Genomic DNA, 19,431 nt, shown 5'->3' with positions numbered 1-19,431 from the left:
CCCCCCGACTCTGCCCCTCACAAGTCCCCTGGAGAGATTGGTGGCTGCTTCCTCCTCCAGCTCCGCGGGGAGGGAAGGTCCTGCCCAAGACCAGGCGCAGGCGGGCGGGAGGGCATGGCTGTTTCTGCCCGCACACATCTCTACCGAACATCTGGCAGCAGATTCCCCTGCCCCCGCCCCCGTCGCCAGTCCCTGCTTCTTCCCTTTGCGAGAAAAGGGCCACTACCTATTGGCCTGCCTCACAGGTCCCCCACGGCCCTCTGCATCCACTCCTGCTGCCCAGGCTCTCACCTGGCGCTGGCCACAGTGCAGCCCGGTCCCCCTCCCAGAGCCTGCGATTAAGGAGCCCAGGACCCTGATGCTGAGATCCTCACGCAGAGGGGCTGCAGGCAGGACCCTCACCCAGGGGGGCTGCGGGCGGGACCCTCACCCAGGGGGGCTGCGGGCGGGACCCTCACCCAGGGGGGCTGCGGGCGGGACCCTCACCCAGGGGGGCTGTGGGCGGGACCCTCACCCAGGGGGGCTGCGGGCGGGACCCTCACCCAGGGGGGCTGCGGGCGGGACCCTCAGCGGGCACCAGGGTCTCTGGTTTCGCTGTGCCCTTGGCTGTTGGAATGTTGGCAGGAGGATTTAAACTTTATTTGTGAAGTCTTCCTCCGAGCATGGGAAGCCTGCTTCTTCCTTCGTCATTGTTGGGCTGGCTGTGTGATTTTTATGGGAACCAGGTGATTTCGGCCTGGTGGGCTTGTCTCTCACGCCAGGCGGAACCCAGGGCTCCTCATTCCGTGACCACTTGCCAGAGGCAGGGCCTCAGTCTCCTGGGAATTTGAATGTTAGCAGTTTAACCCTTTGAGCTTGGCTCCTGTATCTTGGATTCAGGATCTGAGGCTAGAAACAGATTAAGTTGGATTTTTAATGTTTTGTGTTGTATAAATCGGTTAATATTTTAAATGTATCTCAATCCTGGGGCATGAAGATGCAGAGAAAAGCATCTCTTCCCGAAGAGGAATGATAGCTTACTGGAAGTCACTGGCTGTGACCTAATGCCTGTCCTGTGTCCCCCCTGCAGGGCGAGAAGTTCGGGCCGTTCGCCGGGGAGAAGAGGAGGCCCGAGGAGCTGGACGAGCACATGGACTACAGGCTCATGTGGGAGGTGAGCGCGGGACGCCGCTTCAGGCCTTTAAAGCATGTGTCTCTGTACACTCCGAGCGCGTTTACCAGGCGGGTTAATGGGTGTTGACTCCAGGTGGCTCACAGCAATGCAATGTTGCCATTTTAAGGAAGCCGAGTAACTTGAAAGTTTAGCATTTGAAGAAGAGCACGGTTGACATGCCTTCCTAGATGATTCTAGAACTCTGAAGTTTATGTAGTTCTACCCCAGGAAAGGAATTTCCCAGCATAAGGGTGTTTGGGTGTCAAAATAAGCATGTGCTAGGAGCGGATTTGGATTTTAGATTCGCTTTCTGTTGTGGAATTACATTCCTTTACCTTTACCTCCTGGCTACAGACCTAGTGGCTTAGAGACCAACTCTGAGCTCCATGTTGGAATGAAAATCCCACCTTAAAACGTACCGTCCTTTAACCACATGATACTTGCATCTGTCTCAACACGAGGACATCAGGAAAGAGCAACAGGATGAAACGGCGCTCTCACCAGGTCCCGCTCTGTCCACCTCTTCAGAGGTGTGGTCCCGCGAGGGCCCGGCAGGCACGCTGTGGGCATGTTAGAAGCTTTGCATCTGTTGATTTTTCTAGATCTCCCCCCTTGAGGGTTGCTGAGGGAAGCTGTGTTTGACACCTGGGGCCGTGGAGTTAGCAGGGCAGCCGGTCATTACCGCCTACCAGGCAGCAGCATAGTATGAAATGCAGAATTTCCAAGCATCAGGTCTTTACTTATGTTTGTCAGCGGAAAAGATTTTGTGTCTCTGGCTAAATAACATATTTTCAAAAATATAGCTACCAAAATACATGATTACAAGCTTTGCAGGTGTTTTTATAAGAACTGTTAACCTCCTTGCATTATAGTAAATTATTATCTACACTAGTAAAAGAGAAATATGCGAATTGACCATCACTTCGTGACACCCATCAGCCAATCAGGAGTGAGTATGAAAATTAACCCGACAAAGATGGTGGCAGCCTCGCCCCCCAGCCGCTCTGGGCCTCTGGGCAGAATGCAGGCGTGGAGCAGCTGGGTGGGGCGGGATGCCTGCTGTGAGGGGAAGGGCGGGGTGGGCGGAGGGAGCTACAGGAGTGACGCTCTGGCCAGAGCAAAGACTGAAGGCTCTGGCCAGAACAAAGACTCCGGCTGGAGCGAAGACGGAAGGCGGCGGCCAGAGCAAAGGCCTGGGTCCCGGGTGCCAGAGGAAAACCGGTGCCGGCAGCCAGGGGAAGGAAGGCCTATTGCACGAATCTTCGTGCAACAGGCCTCTAGTTTTAAAATAAATGGATATACCAGACGCACTGGGACCTCTCATGTAGTTGGGCTTTCAAAACAATAAATATGGATTTTGGGGGGAAATTTCTTCTCAACCCCCCATCTCCACTTCACTTACACACGGGGTGTCTTCTAATTAAGAACTCCCCTTTCCCTGCTTCGAACCAAGGAAGACCAGGTGGGAGCCGGGGAAAGCCTGAAGTATCTGCCTCATTAACAGATGGGCAGGAACCCTTCGTTCATGGCCCCAGAAAAGCCTGGAGACAGTGACGGGGATCCCAGGCCTGATGTGGACTTTATACTCTGCTTCCTAAATCTCCGTCTTTGTACCGCGTGTGGCAAGAGTTGGGCCTGTGAGGTAGAATCTGAACGTATTTGTCCATCAGCTGCACGGACACTGGTGGCCAGACTCGCCTGGAGGGCACCAGCGAGCCTGGGAGGGGCAGGGCCCAGCCCTCGGAGAGGCTCACGGGAGAGGTGGCAGGGAGGCGGGCACAGGGCAGTGACTGGCAGGGTCTCAACACCCAGCGGAAGAGAAGGAGCCGGGAAGGGGTGGGACCCAAAGGACATCCCTCTAATTCCTCGCTCCCGAAGGAGAAAGTGAGGACACAGAGAGCGGCGGGAGTTCTTGACCGCGAACACAGACCTGGAGAATCTGCGTTGCTTTGCTCATCCTGAAAACTAAGGCTGCTGCTCGGGATTCTCTCCAAAGCAAACCAGGCCTGGGAAGGGAGGCGTGGATGCAGACAGGGCATTAGCAGTTGTGCTTTGGGTGGATTCCAGAATGCACGTGAAAAGCCCAAGGGCCTGGAACGACCAAGGCGGCTTAGAAGCAGACGAGAGGACCGAGGGCTTATCCTGTCAGATATCAGGGCTCATTGTAAACGGATTCTAGCTTAACCCTGCGATAGCACGGTGTTGGGGTGTGAGCAGGGAGAGGCAGGCAGCACTGCCTTCAGCAAAGGTGTCCTTAGCACTGCGGTGGGGAAAGGCGGGTTGACAGTGACAGTGTTGGGTGAGGATGACACCCCATGGATGAAAAGCATCCTGGCCCCTGACTCACAGCATGTATGACAAATCCATGTAAGGTCATGAGGGAAGCATGTCAGGTAAAAACAATACACTGTTAGAAGAAAGTCAGGACTCTTCATGATCTAGAGTAGGTGGAGGCTCTTAAGTCGTAAGCAGTAGCCGTGTGAAGGGGAAAAGGTAACTTGGAGGCTAATCAGATGAAGAGCTGTTGGTGAGAGGGCATAATGAAGAGAAGGAAAAAGCAGGGAAAGGGACGGGGGGAGAAGATCCCCCTAAGGCATTTGTCTGCAAAAGTATTTGTGTCCAAAATATATTAAGAAACTACAAACTGATTTCAAGATAAAAAAATGGGCAAAACACTTGAACAGGCATATCACACAAGAAGATACCCAAATGGCCAGTGCACCCGAGAGATGGCCAAGTTCAGTGCCGCCTGGGAAACCCCAACCAGCAGCAGGAGGAGTCACTGAGCGCATTTCATCTGGAGCCGGAGGTGGTCGTGCGTGCCTGGAGGAGAGCCCTGTGTCGCGGTGCGTGGTGCTTGGCGCGGAGAGAGGCCGAGGAGGCGGGCGTCGGCAGGGCGCCGGGCAGGGAGGGCTGTTCTGTGGTCCAGGAGTGATTGGCTGGTGGCTGACTCGGCCTTCGCAGGGGGATGGTGAGAAGTGGCTGGCTTCCAGTTGGAAGTTGGTGGAGGTAACTCACACCCATGGGGCTTGCTGATACGTTGTGTTTTGAAAGAGAAAAGTCTAGAATGACTGAAATGTTTGGCCTGAGCCACCTGGGTGGCAGGTGGTGACATACCTGAGGTAGGGCATTTTCGGGAGAGAGGGAAGGGGTAGGATGATGGGGTGGATCCTGGGAACTTGTGAAGAGAGGGCATGATGCTAACTTCACTGCCAGGTGTCTACAGCATAAACTTAATTGGACAAAAGTACAGTTTGCGTCATAGTCATTAGTTAAAAACTCCATATTCAAGAAACATAATCGTTACATGTATGTTATTGTCAACACGGGCGTGCTTAGAGAATGTAAAATGCAAAGGTTGCAAAAGGAAACGGCTTATGGATCCCCGAGCTCCTCCCCCGGGGTTCCCTGCTTTGCCCTCGTTTCTTTGCCCTGCAGACGGTGACGGCCTGAAGCTGGTTTTCCGAGGGGCCGGTGGGTTGGATATTGAATCGGACGTTTTGTTTAGATGTTTTCTCTCTCTTTGCAGTGGTTCTGTGATCGCAGCTGGTCTGCTGCTTGGGAACTTGATTCAGCACCAGGTTTCCAATGTGTTTTAGTTTTGGGGGAAAATGTTTTCAATTGTTTAAAATCTTTTATTTTCCTTGATTGTTTATGGAAGTCTTTTTAGGTGTTTGGAACAAAGAATTGTCTTCACCAAATGTTTTCCTTTTGCAGACGATAGCGTTTTGTTTTAGGTTCCAAATGGAACCACTTAGACGTCCGTGGGCAGATGCCACCCAGGAAGCCCGGTGGAATGCTGGGAACCCCAAACCAGCGCCGTGGCCCGTTCCTCCCGACCCGGGCCCGCTCCTCGGGGGCGAGGCAGAGCAGTGGGTGGGGCGTGTCCTCGGGGGGTTCGGCGTGGGTTTTGTGCTGCCTTTTTGCTTTGCACAGGGAGGCTCCGCCCTAAGGACGCCAGCCCGCTTCTGGCCCTTCCCCCAAACCCGGCCTCCGACTAGGAGAGTCCTGGGCATCCAGGCCACAAAGTTGGTTAAAAAAGCAAGAAACAGCGATGTCTGCATTGTTGGAAAACTCGCCGTAATTGTGGTTCTGATCACAACCGACAGCGCGATCGGGGTTTTATCAGTAGATGCATTTGGCTGGAACACAACTGCATCTCATTTCAAAAAGCGAGGAACGTGTCAAATGGAGGACTCACCCGCGAGGCAGGCTCAGGCTGGGTGACTAATAGTGTGAGGGTGTTCCCCGCGTTCCTTCCACCCCTTCGCTTTGCTGGGGGGGTGGCGGCGTCTTCCTCCAGCCTGTGGGGGGCGGCGGGCGGGGTGCAGGCGAGGTCGTGTTCATAGGGGTGAGGACAAGGCGTCCTCTCGCACATCTCCCCGGGGGTGGAGACACAGGTAGGGTCCCGGTTGTTCGTGTGGGAAGTAATAGAGTAACGAACAGAAGGAAGACGAGCAGAGACCGTCTCGCACGCTCACCCTGCACGCCCGCTCTGCCCCCCTGCGCCTCAGCTCGTCCCCCAGAACTGGCAGCGGAGGCTGCTCTCACCGCCGGGCACGGCCGGGAGCTGGGGGTCAGCTCTGAGGGGAGCGTGGCCGTGGGAACACGTTTGTTCTCGAGGAAGGAGGAGGGGCGTCTGCTCCCCGCAGTGTCCCCCTGAGGATGACACCCACGTTCCGTGTTCCGTCAGCAACCCCTGTGCCTGGGATGCTCGCCGTCCTGATGCTGCGTGAGGTGCGGGTTCACCGGAGAGACACCCCGCCTGCAGGGAAGGCGGAGCTCGGGGTCTGGGGGGCCGGCATTGGTGTCTGTGTTTCCATGTCCCCGGTGTTCCCATCGGGAGCGTGGAGAGCACCCGGGGCCCAAGTCTGTTTGCTGGTGGAACCTCCTAGAAGGGCAGCGCTGGGCGAGGGTCTTCCCAGGGCGGGGCAGGCGCTGCAGGGGGGTCAGCGGAGGGAGGGAGGGGGCGCAGGTGCAGGGGACGCGGGCCTCAGCCGCGCCGTTGTTTCAGACCCTCATCTTTCATTACACATCACGCGTGACGACGTGTGATGGGAACAATGGGAGCAGCAGGCGTGGGGCTGCAGGCCCACATGCTCTGAATGGCCGGTCCCTGTGCGTCGCCCTGCGTCCTGAAGGCGGCAGGAAGGACACGCTTTATGTTTATCGTATTTCAGCATAAGCGAGATGGACGTTGCTTATCTGGCTGGGGTCACGGAGAGCCTTCGCTTGCTCTCTGAGTTTACACGTGAGCGGCGCCTGTGTGAGCTTTTATAGCGCCTTCCTGAGCTGCCGGCCCCGCCCCGTGCGGAGCGGCTACGTGCATAAGCGGCAGTGCTCAGCCTGCTCCTGGAACGTGAGGTCATCGCCACTCGTTTCAGTCTTTTAATCCCTCAAGATAGAAACCCTGTCCCTACCAGCACTTGCTTTTGAATACTTTATGTAAATATTACACTTCCATAAAATAGCTCATGCAGAATTACTTTGTAAAGAGCCGTGTTTCTCTGAGTAATTGTGAACACCGCATTCCCGTCGTTTCCTGTGAGCCCTAGCTTTGGCTCTGTCTTCTCTGGGGTGGGCCCCTGCTCCCCTGACCTGGCCCGGGACCTCGCCAGCCCTCCCCGCTGCTCAGCCGGGCGCCCAGGCCTGCAACTCACCATCTTTCCCATCTTTGTTCCATCTGCTGTCTGTGTTTGCGTGGTTTAGGCCTTGGCTTCCAGGGTGGCCCGAGCCGGGCCCTGGGTGGGCTGGCAGGAGAAGACTGACCACATGCCTTAGGTCAGCACATTTGGCCAGCAGAACACGCCAGATAGTCCTGCCAGTTCATCAGGGGCCAGGCCCTTCCTGGTCGGTGTTTTCACCAAAGACTCGGTCCCTCTGGACACCACCGCCCGTCGCTGCCCAGGAGACAAGGGAGCTCGTCCACAGCCCTGCCGTGGGGCCTCCACAGGCCACTCAGCACAGGAGCCTCCGCCTCCCTCCTCCCTCCTCCCTCCTCCCTCCTCCTTCTCCCCACTTTCTTCCTCCCTCCTCCCTCCTCCCTCTCCCCTCCCCCCTCCCCTTTCCCCCCTCCTTCCTCTCTCTTCCCTCCTCCCTCCTCTCTCCTCTCTCTCCCTCCTCCCTCCTCTCCCCTCCCCTCTCCCCTTTCCCCCCTCCTTCTTCTCTCTTCCCTCCTCCCTCCTTCCTCTCTCTCCCTCCTCCCTCCTCTCTCCTCCCTCCTCTCTCCTCTCTCCTCCCTCCTCCCTCCTCTCTCCACCCTCCTCCCTCCTCCCTCCTCTCTCCTCTCTCCTCCCTCCTTCCTCCTCCCTCTCCCCTCCCCCTCCCCTTTCCCCCCTCCTTCCTCTCTCCTCTCTCCTCTCTCCTCCCTCCTCCCTCCTCCCTCCTCCCTCCTCCCTCCTCCCTCCTCCCTCCTCCCTCCTCTCTCCTCTCTTCTCCCTCCTCCCTCCTCTCTCCTCTGTCCTCCCTCATCCCTCCTCCCTCCTCCCTCCTCCCTCCTCTCTCCTCCCTCCTCCCTCCCCCCTCCTCCCTCCTCTGTCCTCCCTCCTCCCTCCTCCCTCTCTCCTCCCCCCTCCCCTTTCCCCCCTCCTTCCTCTCTCCTCCCTCCTCCCTCCTCCCTCCTCTCTCTCCCTCCTCCCTCCTCTCTCCTCCCTCCTCCCTCCTCCCTCCTCTCTCCTCTCTCCTCTCTCCTCCCTCCTCCCTCCTCCCTCCTCCCTCTCCCCTCCCCCCTTCCCTTTCCCCCCTCCTTCTTCTCTCTTCCCTCCTCCCTCCTTCCTCTCTCCTCCCTCCTCTCTCCTCTCTCCTCCCTCCTCCCTCCTCTCTCCTCTCTCCTCCCTCCTCCCTCCTCCCTCCTCTCTTCTCCCTCCTCCCAGAGTCCCTGCGTGGTGGCTGTCTTCTCAGGCCCTTGGAGGGACGTTCCCTCCTGTCAGGGCCAGAGGCTCCGTGCTTCTGAGACAGTCGCCTGCAGGCAGGGACCGGTGTCCTCGGGGCACCTTGGTCTGGGCCAGGGAAGGCCCTCCGCCTCGGTTGTTTCCGCATTGGCTAGGCCAGTGGTCGGCAAACTCATTAGTCAACAGAGCGGCAAACCGCGCTCGAGAGCCGCAGTTTGCCAACCACTGGGCTAGGCTTTTCAGAACAGCGAAGTGAAGCGGCTGTAACGAGCCATCTTGTCTTGCTCCTGGTTTTGACGTTAGTGCTGTGTGCCTCACCCTCCAGTGCATTGGCTCTGATTGAACGTGCTACGGTTTTCATATGAAACGAATATCTCTTATTCCTAGTGACCTGAGGCTTCTTATTGGGATGTGAAGCGCAGCCAGTCACGTGGAGCTAATGCAGATGCCGTTTCATTGGCTGCGACCTGCTCTCGTGATGCGGAGGCAGAAACCCCATTGTTAATGATACACATCCAACCTCGATTTCATCGACTAAGTGCAGACAGAAAGGAGAGAGAGCATTTCACCTCCCCGCCTCCTGCTCCACTTCCCCGGCTCCGCTGAGCGGGGCTCAAGTCACTGTCATCGACCTCGCAGACGAGTCTGCTTCAGTCACAGAACTGCTGGCTGTTGGGATTGTTAGTTCCTGGTTTTGATTACGTGGTCAATTGATTGGGCAAGTCTTCATTAATGAAAGCGACTTATGTCTGGATAAACCTCTTATAAAGTGTACTAGGGGCCCAGTGCACGAATTCATGCACCTTGAAAGGAACTGTGGGCTGCCAGGCTGCGGTGGGCACAGGGGTGGGTCTTGGCCCATCCTGCACGCCCTCGCCTGGCTCCTCCCACCACAGCCGCCAGTCCCCTGTCTGCAGGCAGCCCGGCTCCCGCTGCTGCTGCTCCCATGCACTGATGGCGCTGGCCCCGCTCGCACCTGCTGATGGCGTGGAGCAGTTGGGGCCGGTGCCAGCAGCGGGTGCGAGTGGCAGCTGCTGCCCCATCGCCCCTCAGGAGCAGGAGGAGGTGGAGAATCGCTGAGGGGAGATCGGGGCTGGCAGCTGCAGCTCGCACCCGCTGATGGTGCCGAGCGATTGGGGCTCGCCCAGGGGGCCGGCAGCAGGTGCAAGCACCTGGCGGGACCGTGGTGCATGGAAGCAAGGAATTTTCAGTAACCACCAGAGGCTCGCCCTGATGACAGTGACCGGCGCCCGCCTTGGTCTGGTCCCCTGCTCACCTGCTCCACCATCCCGCCACGGCCTATGCCTGCCATGTTCCACGCTCTGCCGCCTTCTGCTGAAACCTGCCATGTTCTGCGTGCGCCCTCTGGTGGTCAGCGCACATCATAGCGACCGGTTGTTGGGTTGTTCCGCCGTTCGGTCTATTTGCATATTAGGGTTTTATATACATAGATAACATCTTAGAAGGTGTTAGCCCGGGATGCCCGAGGAGCTAATCAAGCACCCATTGCATGAGATCATGTGTTCAGTCCATGGAAACGTATATACTTGGGTGCTGGGAACCAAAGCCGTTCTTGCAGAAACTGTTGTTTTTGAGACGTCATGGGGACGAGAGCATCTGAAGGGCGGTTTTGGAAACTACCAGGTTCTTCAGCTACAAAATTGTTCAGTGAAATACAGCCCCAATGAGTGCGGTTTGGGGAGAGACGGCCACCAGGAGCCCATGGGCTGTGACAGGGTTTGAGTTAGATCCATGGCAGGCTTCAGCCTAGAGGGTCCCGGACACATGGACACTGTTGCTCTGAGTGACCACTGGACAGTGCTGTCCCCTGGACTCCTGCAGTGGATGGTGACGGTGTAGCTGGAAGGGTGGACGAGGGTGCCCGCCGCCCGCCCCCGCCCCCCGCCCCCCACCGAGGGCGGCTGGGCTTTCTCGGAGTCGGCTCTGTCTTTTCTTTTCCCGCTCACTGATTTCCTCAGACTCAGGACATCGAGTACACGCTCAGTCAAACCCAAGGGATGTGTGCGTGGGGACAGGCCATGTTTTTTCCCTTTTTTCTTGTGGCCCCCCTTTCTCGCCCAGACCCACCCTGTTCCTGCCCGGCCCACGTGGCCCTTCTCACTGCTCCCACACCGGAGGCAGGTGTGGCACTGTGGTCACCACGCACTGGGCCTCTGTCCCCGCCCCTGGGCTGGGAGCTCCTCCATAGTGACTGAATGTTGACCTTTGACTTCTCGGTACAAAAGAAACATGTTCGTTGAATTGAGTGAGAAGGGATGAGCCTTTATCTGTGTGCCCAGTGCTTGACGCACTGTAGTAGCGTAGGACTTGGGAATGCAAGAGGAGTGGAATTTAGGGTTCTGTTTCAGATTCTGTCATAGCATTGCAGACGGTTCTAGAGACCTGAATGTGGTGGGTGTGCAGCTGAGTCTCAGGGGGGAGGCTAGCAGGCCCCCTCCCTCCTCCCTCCTGCTTCTTCCCTCTTTCTTCCTTCCCTCTCTCCCTCTCCTCATCCTCCTCCTCCTCTCTGCCTCCTCCTCCTCCTCTCTGCCTCTCCTCCTCCTCCTCCTCCTCTTCCTCCTCTCTCTCTCCTCCTCCTCCTCCTCTCCATCCTCCTCCTCCTCCTCCTCCGCCTCTCCTCCTCCTCCGCCTCCTCCTCCTCCTCTTTTCCTCCTCCTCCTCCTCTATGCCTCTCCTCCTCCTCTTCTCTGCCTCTCCTTCTCCTCCTCCTCTATTCCTCCTCCTCCTCTCTGCCTCTCCTCCTCCTCCTCCTCCTCCTCTATTCCTCCTCCTCCTCTCTGTCTCTCCTCCTCCTCCTCTCTGCCTCCTCCTCCTCCTCCTCCTCTCTGCCTCCTCCTCCTCCTCCTCTATTCCTCCTCCTCTCCTCCTCCTCTTCTCCTCCTCTTCCTCTCTGCCTCTTCCCCTTCCTCCTCTCTGCCTCTCCTCCTCCTCCTCCTCCTCTCTGCCTCTCCTCCTCCTCTATTCCTCCTCCTCCTCCTCCTCCTCCTCTCTGCCTCTCCTCCTCCTCCTCCTCCTCTCTGCCTCTTCTCCTCCTCCTCCTCCTCTATTCCTCCTCCTCCTCTCTGCCTCTCCTCCTCCTCCTCTATTCCTCCTCCTCCTTCTCATCTTCCTCCTCCTCCTCATCTTCCTCCTCCTCTCCTCCTCCTCTCCTTCATCCTCCCCCTCCTCCTCCTCTCCCTCCTCCCGCCCTCTCTGAATGGGTGCCATCTGTTTGCACAGTGCTCTCCTGCAGAGCCTGGCAGGCTTCTCTGCTGTAGCGCGGGCATCGGTTCCCTGGACCCGAGTTCCCTGGGCCTCAGGTGCACGGGCCCTGCCGGAAGCCCAGCTCTCCTGGGTGTTGGCATGAGGTGTATTTTGCAAACACGGCAGATGCGGTTCCAACAGACCTCGTGCAGCCTCCACATTGGCCCTTTTATTTACTTGTCTTTCCAGTTTCTTACTTAGGTGTGTGTGCCAGTCTCCCGATGGAGTCGCGAATAGTGCAGCAGCCCCGGCGCGTTTGCTTAGGCGTCGGTTACATCCTCGCTTGCCTAGCCCTTTGCTGTTAGGCCGGGAATTAAACGTGGGGGCCCAGGCAGGCTGAGCCCTCCGAGCTGCTTGCCTTGTTTATAGCTGAGCATAAGCCGCTGCTGGTTTCTTAGTGTTTGGTCTGTTCCGGTAACAAATTCTCGCGCTATTTTAATGGCGTGTAAAAGGCGGGTTTGCTGAGTTGTCTGAAGTTAGGTGTGGTGTTTTATGTAAGTGAGAAACCACTGGCATGCATGTAACTGCTGCGCACTCACTGGCTCCTCTCCAAGCCCTCTGCAGGTTTGCAGGAATCCCACCTGAGGGGCCGTCTCTGATTTGCATATGAATGTGTAGATTGCAGGTGACCCCAGGAGGAATGTGCTCTTATGTACAGAGAGGCTGTAGGTCTTAGTGTTCCCTGGTTCCCTTTTATGTAAAGAAGGTGAATGTCCATGGCTCCAATAACCCCCTTTAAGGACCAGGCCTGTCAGCTCACTGCTGTGCGGTACGAATGCAGGGCAAGCACTTCGTTCGTGGGAGAATGTTTAGGATGGTCACATAACTTATGTTTCGATGTGCATATCTGTTACTTTTTAACTTTTGATGAATGAATCACTTTATTTTATTTTATTATTTTTTAAGATTTTTAAGTTGATTTCCAGAGAGAGTGGAAAGGAGAGGGAAGAGAGAGAGAAACATCGATGTGGGAGCAAAACATTGATTGGCTGCTTCTGCACACCCCCTACCTGCGATCCAGCCCGCCACCTGGGCACGTGCCCTGACTGGGAATTGAACCAGCGACCCTTCAGTGCACGGACGTCGCCCAACCAACTGAATGAGCCACACTGGCCAGGGCATGAGTCATGTTTTTAAAAATCTTTCCTTCTAACAGGCCCCAGAGATCAGTGGAAACACATGCATATTCCTGTTTCCTCATTTACGATGTAATTCTGTATTTTTCCATCTTAGACGTCTCAAAACCCAGAGGAGGCCTGTGCTGACACACCGCCCGGGTCCTGCACCCGTCTGCAGTTTGCACATTAATGGGCGGATCGCAGTGACCGGAGGAGGAACGTGCTCTTGTGTACGGAGAGCCTGGGTCTGAGGCTCTGTGCCCCGCTTTGATCTGTGGGGTGTCCTCTGCCAGGACACGCTGTCTGCTTAGGCGCGTGCTGAGCCACACTCACGGGGCGCCGCGGCCCGTGCCGCCTGCAGGCCGAGCCCCGGGAGGGTGTCCGCTGGGCCGGGCAGCGTGTTTGAATTCCGTGGCCCGGCGTTCCCTGGGGACCGCAGCCAGCGCGCCTGTCCTCATTCTAGTAAGTGTACCTCATTCCTGCGGAGCAAACGGGCTCTGAGGGGTTGTCTCACGGCTCATCCCTTCCTCGGGGTCCTAGACACGCACCTGGAAACCTGAAATAAAAAAGCATCTTTGAAACCAAGTTTCTTTTCTGAAAATAACTTATTCAGCCGCAGAGCCTGGCCTGGACTAAGGCGAGGCTGCTCGTGGCGTTTGTTTCCTTCATCCATCGAGTGACAGAAATCCGAACGTTTCTTACGGGTGGTGCTCCGACCTTGTGGACTGGTCATAAAGAATTAGGGTTAATTAGAGTGATGTGAGCTCACTCCACGCGCTGTGTCACCTCCCGGAGCCGATGGTGCTGTTGCACAGGAGCATCGCAGGTTCCTGTTCGGGTAACAGCCCCGAACCAGCGGCCTCTCCCTGGGAGAGACCCATCACAGGAAACAGAACGGCAGCGGCACTGAGGAAGGCGGCGGGTTTCAGAGTCGGGGAGGGTCGCCTTGCTAATGACAGTAAACACCAGTCATGTTCATGAGTCAGACATGATAGCTCACAGGGGCACAAGTGGTTCTTCCTCCAGGGGTTCACTGCCGGCAGCGTGCCTGCGTTGTGTCCGCTCACCCAGTGCGGCGTTGGAAGGGGAGGCGTGGGCAGGGAGCTGGGCGTCAGAGCCTCGGGCCACAGCTGCCCACGAGGGAGGCGCCTGTGGACAGAGAAGGTGTGTCTGGCACTTTGTAATTTCAGCTGGCGTATCTTAAGAGGTAGTTTGTTGCAAAATTAAAAACAACTCCCGTAGGGAAAGCCACTTTAAAAACTCAAACCCGCGCCGCATGCTGCCTTGTGAAGTCACTTTCCCCACCTCGCTCTCCCGCGTGTTCTCCATCTGCACGTTTATGGCTTCTTGTGCCTTTATGAGGTGGAAATGCAGTAGAAAAGTATTTATGTCAATCGTTTCCTTATGTCAGTTTGATATCTCTACATACACTAGTGAAAGTATACTCAGGCAGCCCTATAATAAATGTAAAAAATGTAACTTAAGACTTGGAGAAAATAGATGAAATGGGAAATGTAGAAACACACAGACACACATATGCACATATATATTTAATTTTATAAGAGGAACTGGTTATAAAGAATTAGAGTTAAAAAGAATATCTTCCTTTCCTATTTCTTCCCTTCCCTTCCTTCATTTAACATTAAGAATCAATTCCTTACATATGTCTACATTATATTTAAAGGCATTTGCATTTTTAAGAATTTATTTTATTATTTAAAAAATATTTTTTTATTTCAGAAAGGGAGGGGAAGAGAGAGATAGAAACATCAATGATGAGAGGGAATTCTTTTTTTTTAAAATATATTTTATTGATTTTTTACAGAGAGTAAGGGAGAGGGATAGAGAGTTAGAAACATCAATGAGAGAGAAACACCTATCAGCTGCCTCTTGCACACCCCCTAATGGGGATGTGCCAGCAACCAAGATACATGCCCTTGACCGGAATCGAACCTGGGACCCTTCAGTCCGCAGGCTGACACTCTATCCACTGAGCCAAACCGGTTTCAGCGGAATTCTTGATTGGCTGCCTCCTGCACACCCCCCACTGAGAATTGAGCCCGCAACTCAGGCATGTGCCCTGACCGGGAATCGAACTGTGACCTCCTGGTTCATAGGTCGATGCTCACCCACTGAGCCACGCCAGCGGGGTGTAAGGCTTTTGCATTTTTAATACGACAACATGATGCAGGTTGTAAGCTGTCATTTATCATCTCGCCCTCCCTGGGTCCTGCAGCTTTGGGGCCTGGAATGTGTCGTCACCCCAATGGGCTCCGAGGCAGATGCCTGCACAGCCTTCCCCGTGACCCTCAGCAGGTCAAGCCCCCGGCTTCTGACCTGTGGACGATGAGATGAGAGCAGCGTTGTTTTGAGCGCTAATTGTGGGCAGCCATCCAGTACTGGTGCTGGTGTGCTGCCGGGCGTGACTGTGGTCACCTCTGACAAATTACCCCGAACTCGGTGACTTAGAACAACACCCTTGCTCTTTACCTTGCAGCTCTGGAGCTGGGGCACCGGGTGGGTCTTAAAGGCCGGTTAAGGGTCTTAAAGGCCGAATCCTGGTGCTGGCGGGGCTGGGTTCTTATCAGGAGGCTTGAGGATGGGTTTGCTCCCAAGCTCCTCCAGGTGGTCGGCTGAATTCAGCTCCTGGCGGTTGTAGGACTGAGGTCCCTCTTCTGTTGCTGGCTGTTGGCCAGAGACTGCCTCAGTCCCTGGACCCCTCAGGGGCCACTCTGAGGCCCTCAGTGGCCCTCCATCTCAGCAGAAGAGTCCCTCTCATGTCACTCTGCCTCGTGCTTCCCAGCTCTGTGACTTTGCTCACTGGCCAGAGAAAACACTTTTTTAAAAAATGTATTTTTATTGATTTCAGGGAGGAAGGGAAGGGGAGAGAGATAGAAACATCAATGATGAGAGAGAATCATAGATCTGCTGCCTCCTGCACAACCCCCACTGGGGATCGAACCCACAACCCAGGCATGTGCCCTGACCGGGAATTGAACTGTGACCTCCTGGTTCTTAGGTTGATGCTTAATCACTGAGTCATGCCAACTGGGCGAGAAAACCCTGTTTTTAAACAGCTCCTGCCATTAGGTCAGGCTCCCCCGGGGTACTGTCTCCCTTTTCAATCCAACAAGATCGTGGGAGCGATACTCGTCACACTCACCGGTTCCACCCACACGCAGGCAGGAGGGCGCTCCCTAGGGGTGAGCGCCACGGGGAGTCGCTCTCAGCATCCTGCTCCCAGGTGGCGCCCGGGTGTAGGGAGGTTGAGGGAGGACAGTGTGGGTCTGGAACCACCTTGTCCTGGTTTGAACCCTGGCTCCAGTGCTTATGAGCTGGCAAACCTTAGATAAGCGGTTTTTCTATTTGTGCCTCAGTTTCCTCCTCTGTTACATGTGGCTCCGATGTAGCACCCACCTCGTGGGCTTTTTTAGAGGAGCGAGTTCTATGCTGCGTGCAAACAGCTTGGCTGCGCAGGGCTGAGCTTAACAAACATGATGATCACTATTTGCTCTTTAAAGCAGGGCCTCTTTCCTTGATGCTTCCGTGTTCATAGGAGGAATTTAACGGGATCCAAGCGTCTGTTCAGTAGAAGTAACGTCATTCGGATGGAAAGGGAGCCCTCGTCCTCGGGGCATCTGACTCCTGGCAGCTCCTCTCCGTGGGAGTGCAGTCAACCCCCACCCCCTGCTGTGGGCACGTCCCCCCTCTGGGCACGTCCCCTGACCTGTGGGGAGGCTCCTGGAAGGCGGAGCTGAGGGCGGTGGCTCCTGACAGGCAGGGCAGCGGGCAGGCGCTGGGCAGGCGCTGGGGTGAGAAGGGGGAATGACCAGGAGGCCTCGGGGCTGTGGAAGGATGGGTGTGGAGACAGATTTTAAGTCAACACCAAAATGCTCGTTATGAAAATGCTGTTGGTGCTCAGATCCTGTCTCACTGGCAGACACACCTGAATCCAAGAGCTCCTCTTGACATCGGCACCAGAACGTGGAGGAAGCTCTGATGGAGGAGAGGGGGGTCGGGCTGGGACGTCCTGGGTGCCCTGGTCAGGGAGGCAGAGCAGCTGAGCTCCGATGGAGGAGAGGGGGGATCGGGCCAGGACGTCCTGGATGCCCTGGTCAGGGAGGCAGGGCAGCGGAGCCAGAGCAGGTCTGGCTCACGTGAGAGTTGAATCCGTGGGCAGAGGTGCTTCGGGAGCTCCGTCCCCGGGAGCTCCTAGAGCAGGGGTGGGGAACGTCCGGCCCGCGGGCCTTATGAGGCCTGGGAAGCCATTGGGTCTGGCCCTGCCAAGGCATTGGGGGTGAGTTAATTAAATGTGTGACCAGATACAGCAGGCTGATTGTTAAGTTGGTCATTTTGTCTGGCCTGAGAATAATGTTCTCAATGTCCAAATGGCCCTCGGCAGAGAAAAGGTTCCCCGCCCCGTGAAACGGATGCAGGGGAGCCGTACCTGCCATCCCGGGCCCGTCCCAGAGCAGTGGCCCTGCAGGCGGGACAGGCGGCCTGTGTCGGCCTCGGGATCCGCGGGGCATGGCGACCCTGCCCATAGAGGACGGGAAGGAGGGGAGGGATTCAGTAAGCAGGCGGACGTGGGTGTGGAGCCGGCTGCACAGCGACCAGGGTGGTGGTGCTGTGAGAAGACTCCAGGATCTTCCCACAGGAGAGCAAACCAAGACGCAGTTTCAGACTTCATGGTACCAGGATGGAGGTTGGCTGACTCAGCGATAATGGGGGTCAGTGTCCGGCTGACTCAGCGATAATGGGGTCAGTGTCCGGCTGACTCAGCGATAATGGGGTCAGTGTCCGGCTGACTCAGCGATAATGGGCTCAGTATCCGCCCAGCCTCTTCTTACGCAGGCACCGTGGCCTCAGCTGAGGGATGTCAGAGTCGGCACTAAAGGCCTGAGGTGGAGTCAGAGCCTCCCCCCTGACAGCCCAGGGAGCCCCAGGTCTCTGGAGGGACCACATTCCTGATGGATCCTCCGAGAGCCCTGATTCCTTGTCTGATGGGCCCCCACCCGGGAAGATCTGTCCATCATCTCCAAGGCCCAGCCCGCCCTGCAGCGGTGATTGGTCGGGCCGGGAAGCCCAGCGCTCTCAGGAGCCCGCCTCTGTGCTGTGTGTCCTGGGACTGGATGGTTCCCCTGCCAGGCCTCGGGGCCAGAGCGGTTACTGGTGCCAGACCTGCCTTGTCTGGGGCAGGGAGCGTTCCTGTCCCCGAGCCTGCCTTCCGGCAGCGCGAGCCTTTTGGCAGGACCCTTGGGCATGAGCTGCAGTCGGAGACACGGTTGGCGTGGGCGTGCGGCCCCTTCGGAGCGGGTGCTGCTCGGGTGAGCCCTGGTGGGAAAGTGCTAACCCGTGCACGATAGCACTGCTGATTCTGCGATGGCTCTGCCTCGTCTATTGACAAACGTGTACGTCATTTACTCAGCCATGGGTCTAAATTCATCTTGTGTGTTGGGGGTCCCCAAACCACCCCAGATTTGGAGGTTCATTGTCAGGACTCAGGGACTCAGCATAGAGTGTCCTGAGATTTATTACAGCGACGCTAAGGACATCCGGGCCCTGGCAGAGGCTGGGGGCCGTGGAGAGATCGCCCAGTGCTCCCTCCTCCCAAGAGGGGCACACAGCACCGTCCTCCAGTAACCAAAGCGCAGACAACCACACGTGATGCTTCCGTCCCAGGAGCCCCCAGGAAGCTCGGGACCAAAGGGTTTTCCTGGGGGCCTACCATGTACCCACACGCCAGACCCCGGGCGGGAGGCCGTGTTCCCTATAAACCACGTTGTGGACTCAGTCTAGACACGGTGGACCGGCCTTGCCCACGACTGCTGACCGGGGACCCGCTGGGAACCCAGCTCTCCCACCGGGCCGTGTGCGCACACCTGTGCGCTGTCCTCTCACACTTCCCTGCACTTCCTCCCCGCCGGGACCGGCACTGCGCCACTGCACACGTGAATGAAGGTCACAGGGACAGGCATGCCTGCCTTAGAATAATCACCCAGTGCTTTGTGCCGTGTTTTTTATTGTGTTTTATGTTTCCTCTTTCTGAAGATGCTGAGTAAAGGGACTGCATTCTAGAATCCCGTTCGCAGCTTTTCATGGCACATTTTTAAGTAACCAATGAAGTACAGTGAGCGTTCCACAAATGCGAATGGAGAGCCGATGCCATTCTTTAAACTCTTCGTACGGAACTGTGGTTGCTAGGTGACGACGAGGAGGGACAGGACGAGGAGGGACAGGACGAGGAGGGACAGGACGAGGAGGGACAGGATGCGTCCCAGGGCCCGGGGGATGTGTGGCTGTCCGCTGTGCGTCATTACACCGAGAACTCGTTTCTGTACTGAGTTGTGTACATTTTGAAGGGAATACAGTTAATTTAAGTGGGTCGGGCAGATTCAGTGTTAAAAGCAACAGAAAAAGCGTGTACTTAGGAAAGATGACGCAGCGTGGGATAGGGGGTGGCGAGCAGGACAGAGGACCGTGGCTGTGTCTTCACTTTGTCTCCGCGTGCACCGCACAGGGATCTTCCCTGCTCAGTGTTTCTGTAACCTCTGCCCTGAAGTTTTCAGACACAAAGCATCTTTTTTTTTTTAATGTTTTTATTGATTTTAGGGAGAGGGAGAGAGAGAGAAACATCAATGATGAGAGAGAATTATTGATCTGCCACCTCCTGCACACCCCCTACTGGGGATCGAGCCCGCAACCTGGGCATGTGTCCTGACTGGGACTCAAACCACAACCTCCTGGTTCATGGGTCGATGCTCAAGCACTGAGCCACGCCGGCCGGGCCAAAGCATCTTTACAAACACCATCAAAACTGTGACGGCAGGATGAGAAGGTGGCTGCTTTGCAGGCCGCAGCCATCAGCAGGACAGTAGCCAACGTTTCATTCCCATGAAAATTCAAATAAAAGAAGACGGTGCTTGGCAGGTGAATTTGAACAGCTGCAAAGGTTGGTCAGAGGCTGGGACAGATCCCGAGAGGAGCTTTGTCTGCTTTGTTTGTG

At 56.3% G+C, this 19,431-nt stretch overlaps 1 protein-coding gene across 1 annotated transcript in view; it reads left to right on the top strand.

Annotated features, from left to right (window-relative positions):
* Positions 1-19,431, top strand: part of PRDM5 (PR/SET domain 5) — a 119,678-nt gene that overhangs the window by 17,495 nt on the left and 82,752 nt on the right. The window contains exon 2 of the mRNA XM_054716765.1: positions 1,070-1,153. Within this exon, the coding sequence (XP_054572740.1) occupies positions 1,070-1,153 (84 nt within the window). The remainder of the gene's footprint in view (positions 1-1,069; positions 1,154-19,431) is intronic.

This window comes from Eptesicus fuscus, chromosome 6 (assembly GCF_027574615.1).
Source record: "Eptesicus fuscus isolate TK198812 chromosome 6, DD_ASM_mEF_20220401, whole genome shotgun sequence".
Classification (NCBI taxonomy): Eukaryota; Metazoa; Chordata; class Mammalia; order Chiroptera; family Vespertilionidae; genus Eptesicus; species Eptesicus fuscus.
The sequence above is the reverse complement of the archived record's forward strand: the minus strand, read 5'-3'. Positions and strand labels throughout refer to the sequence as shown.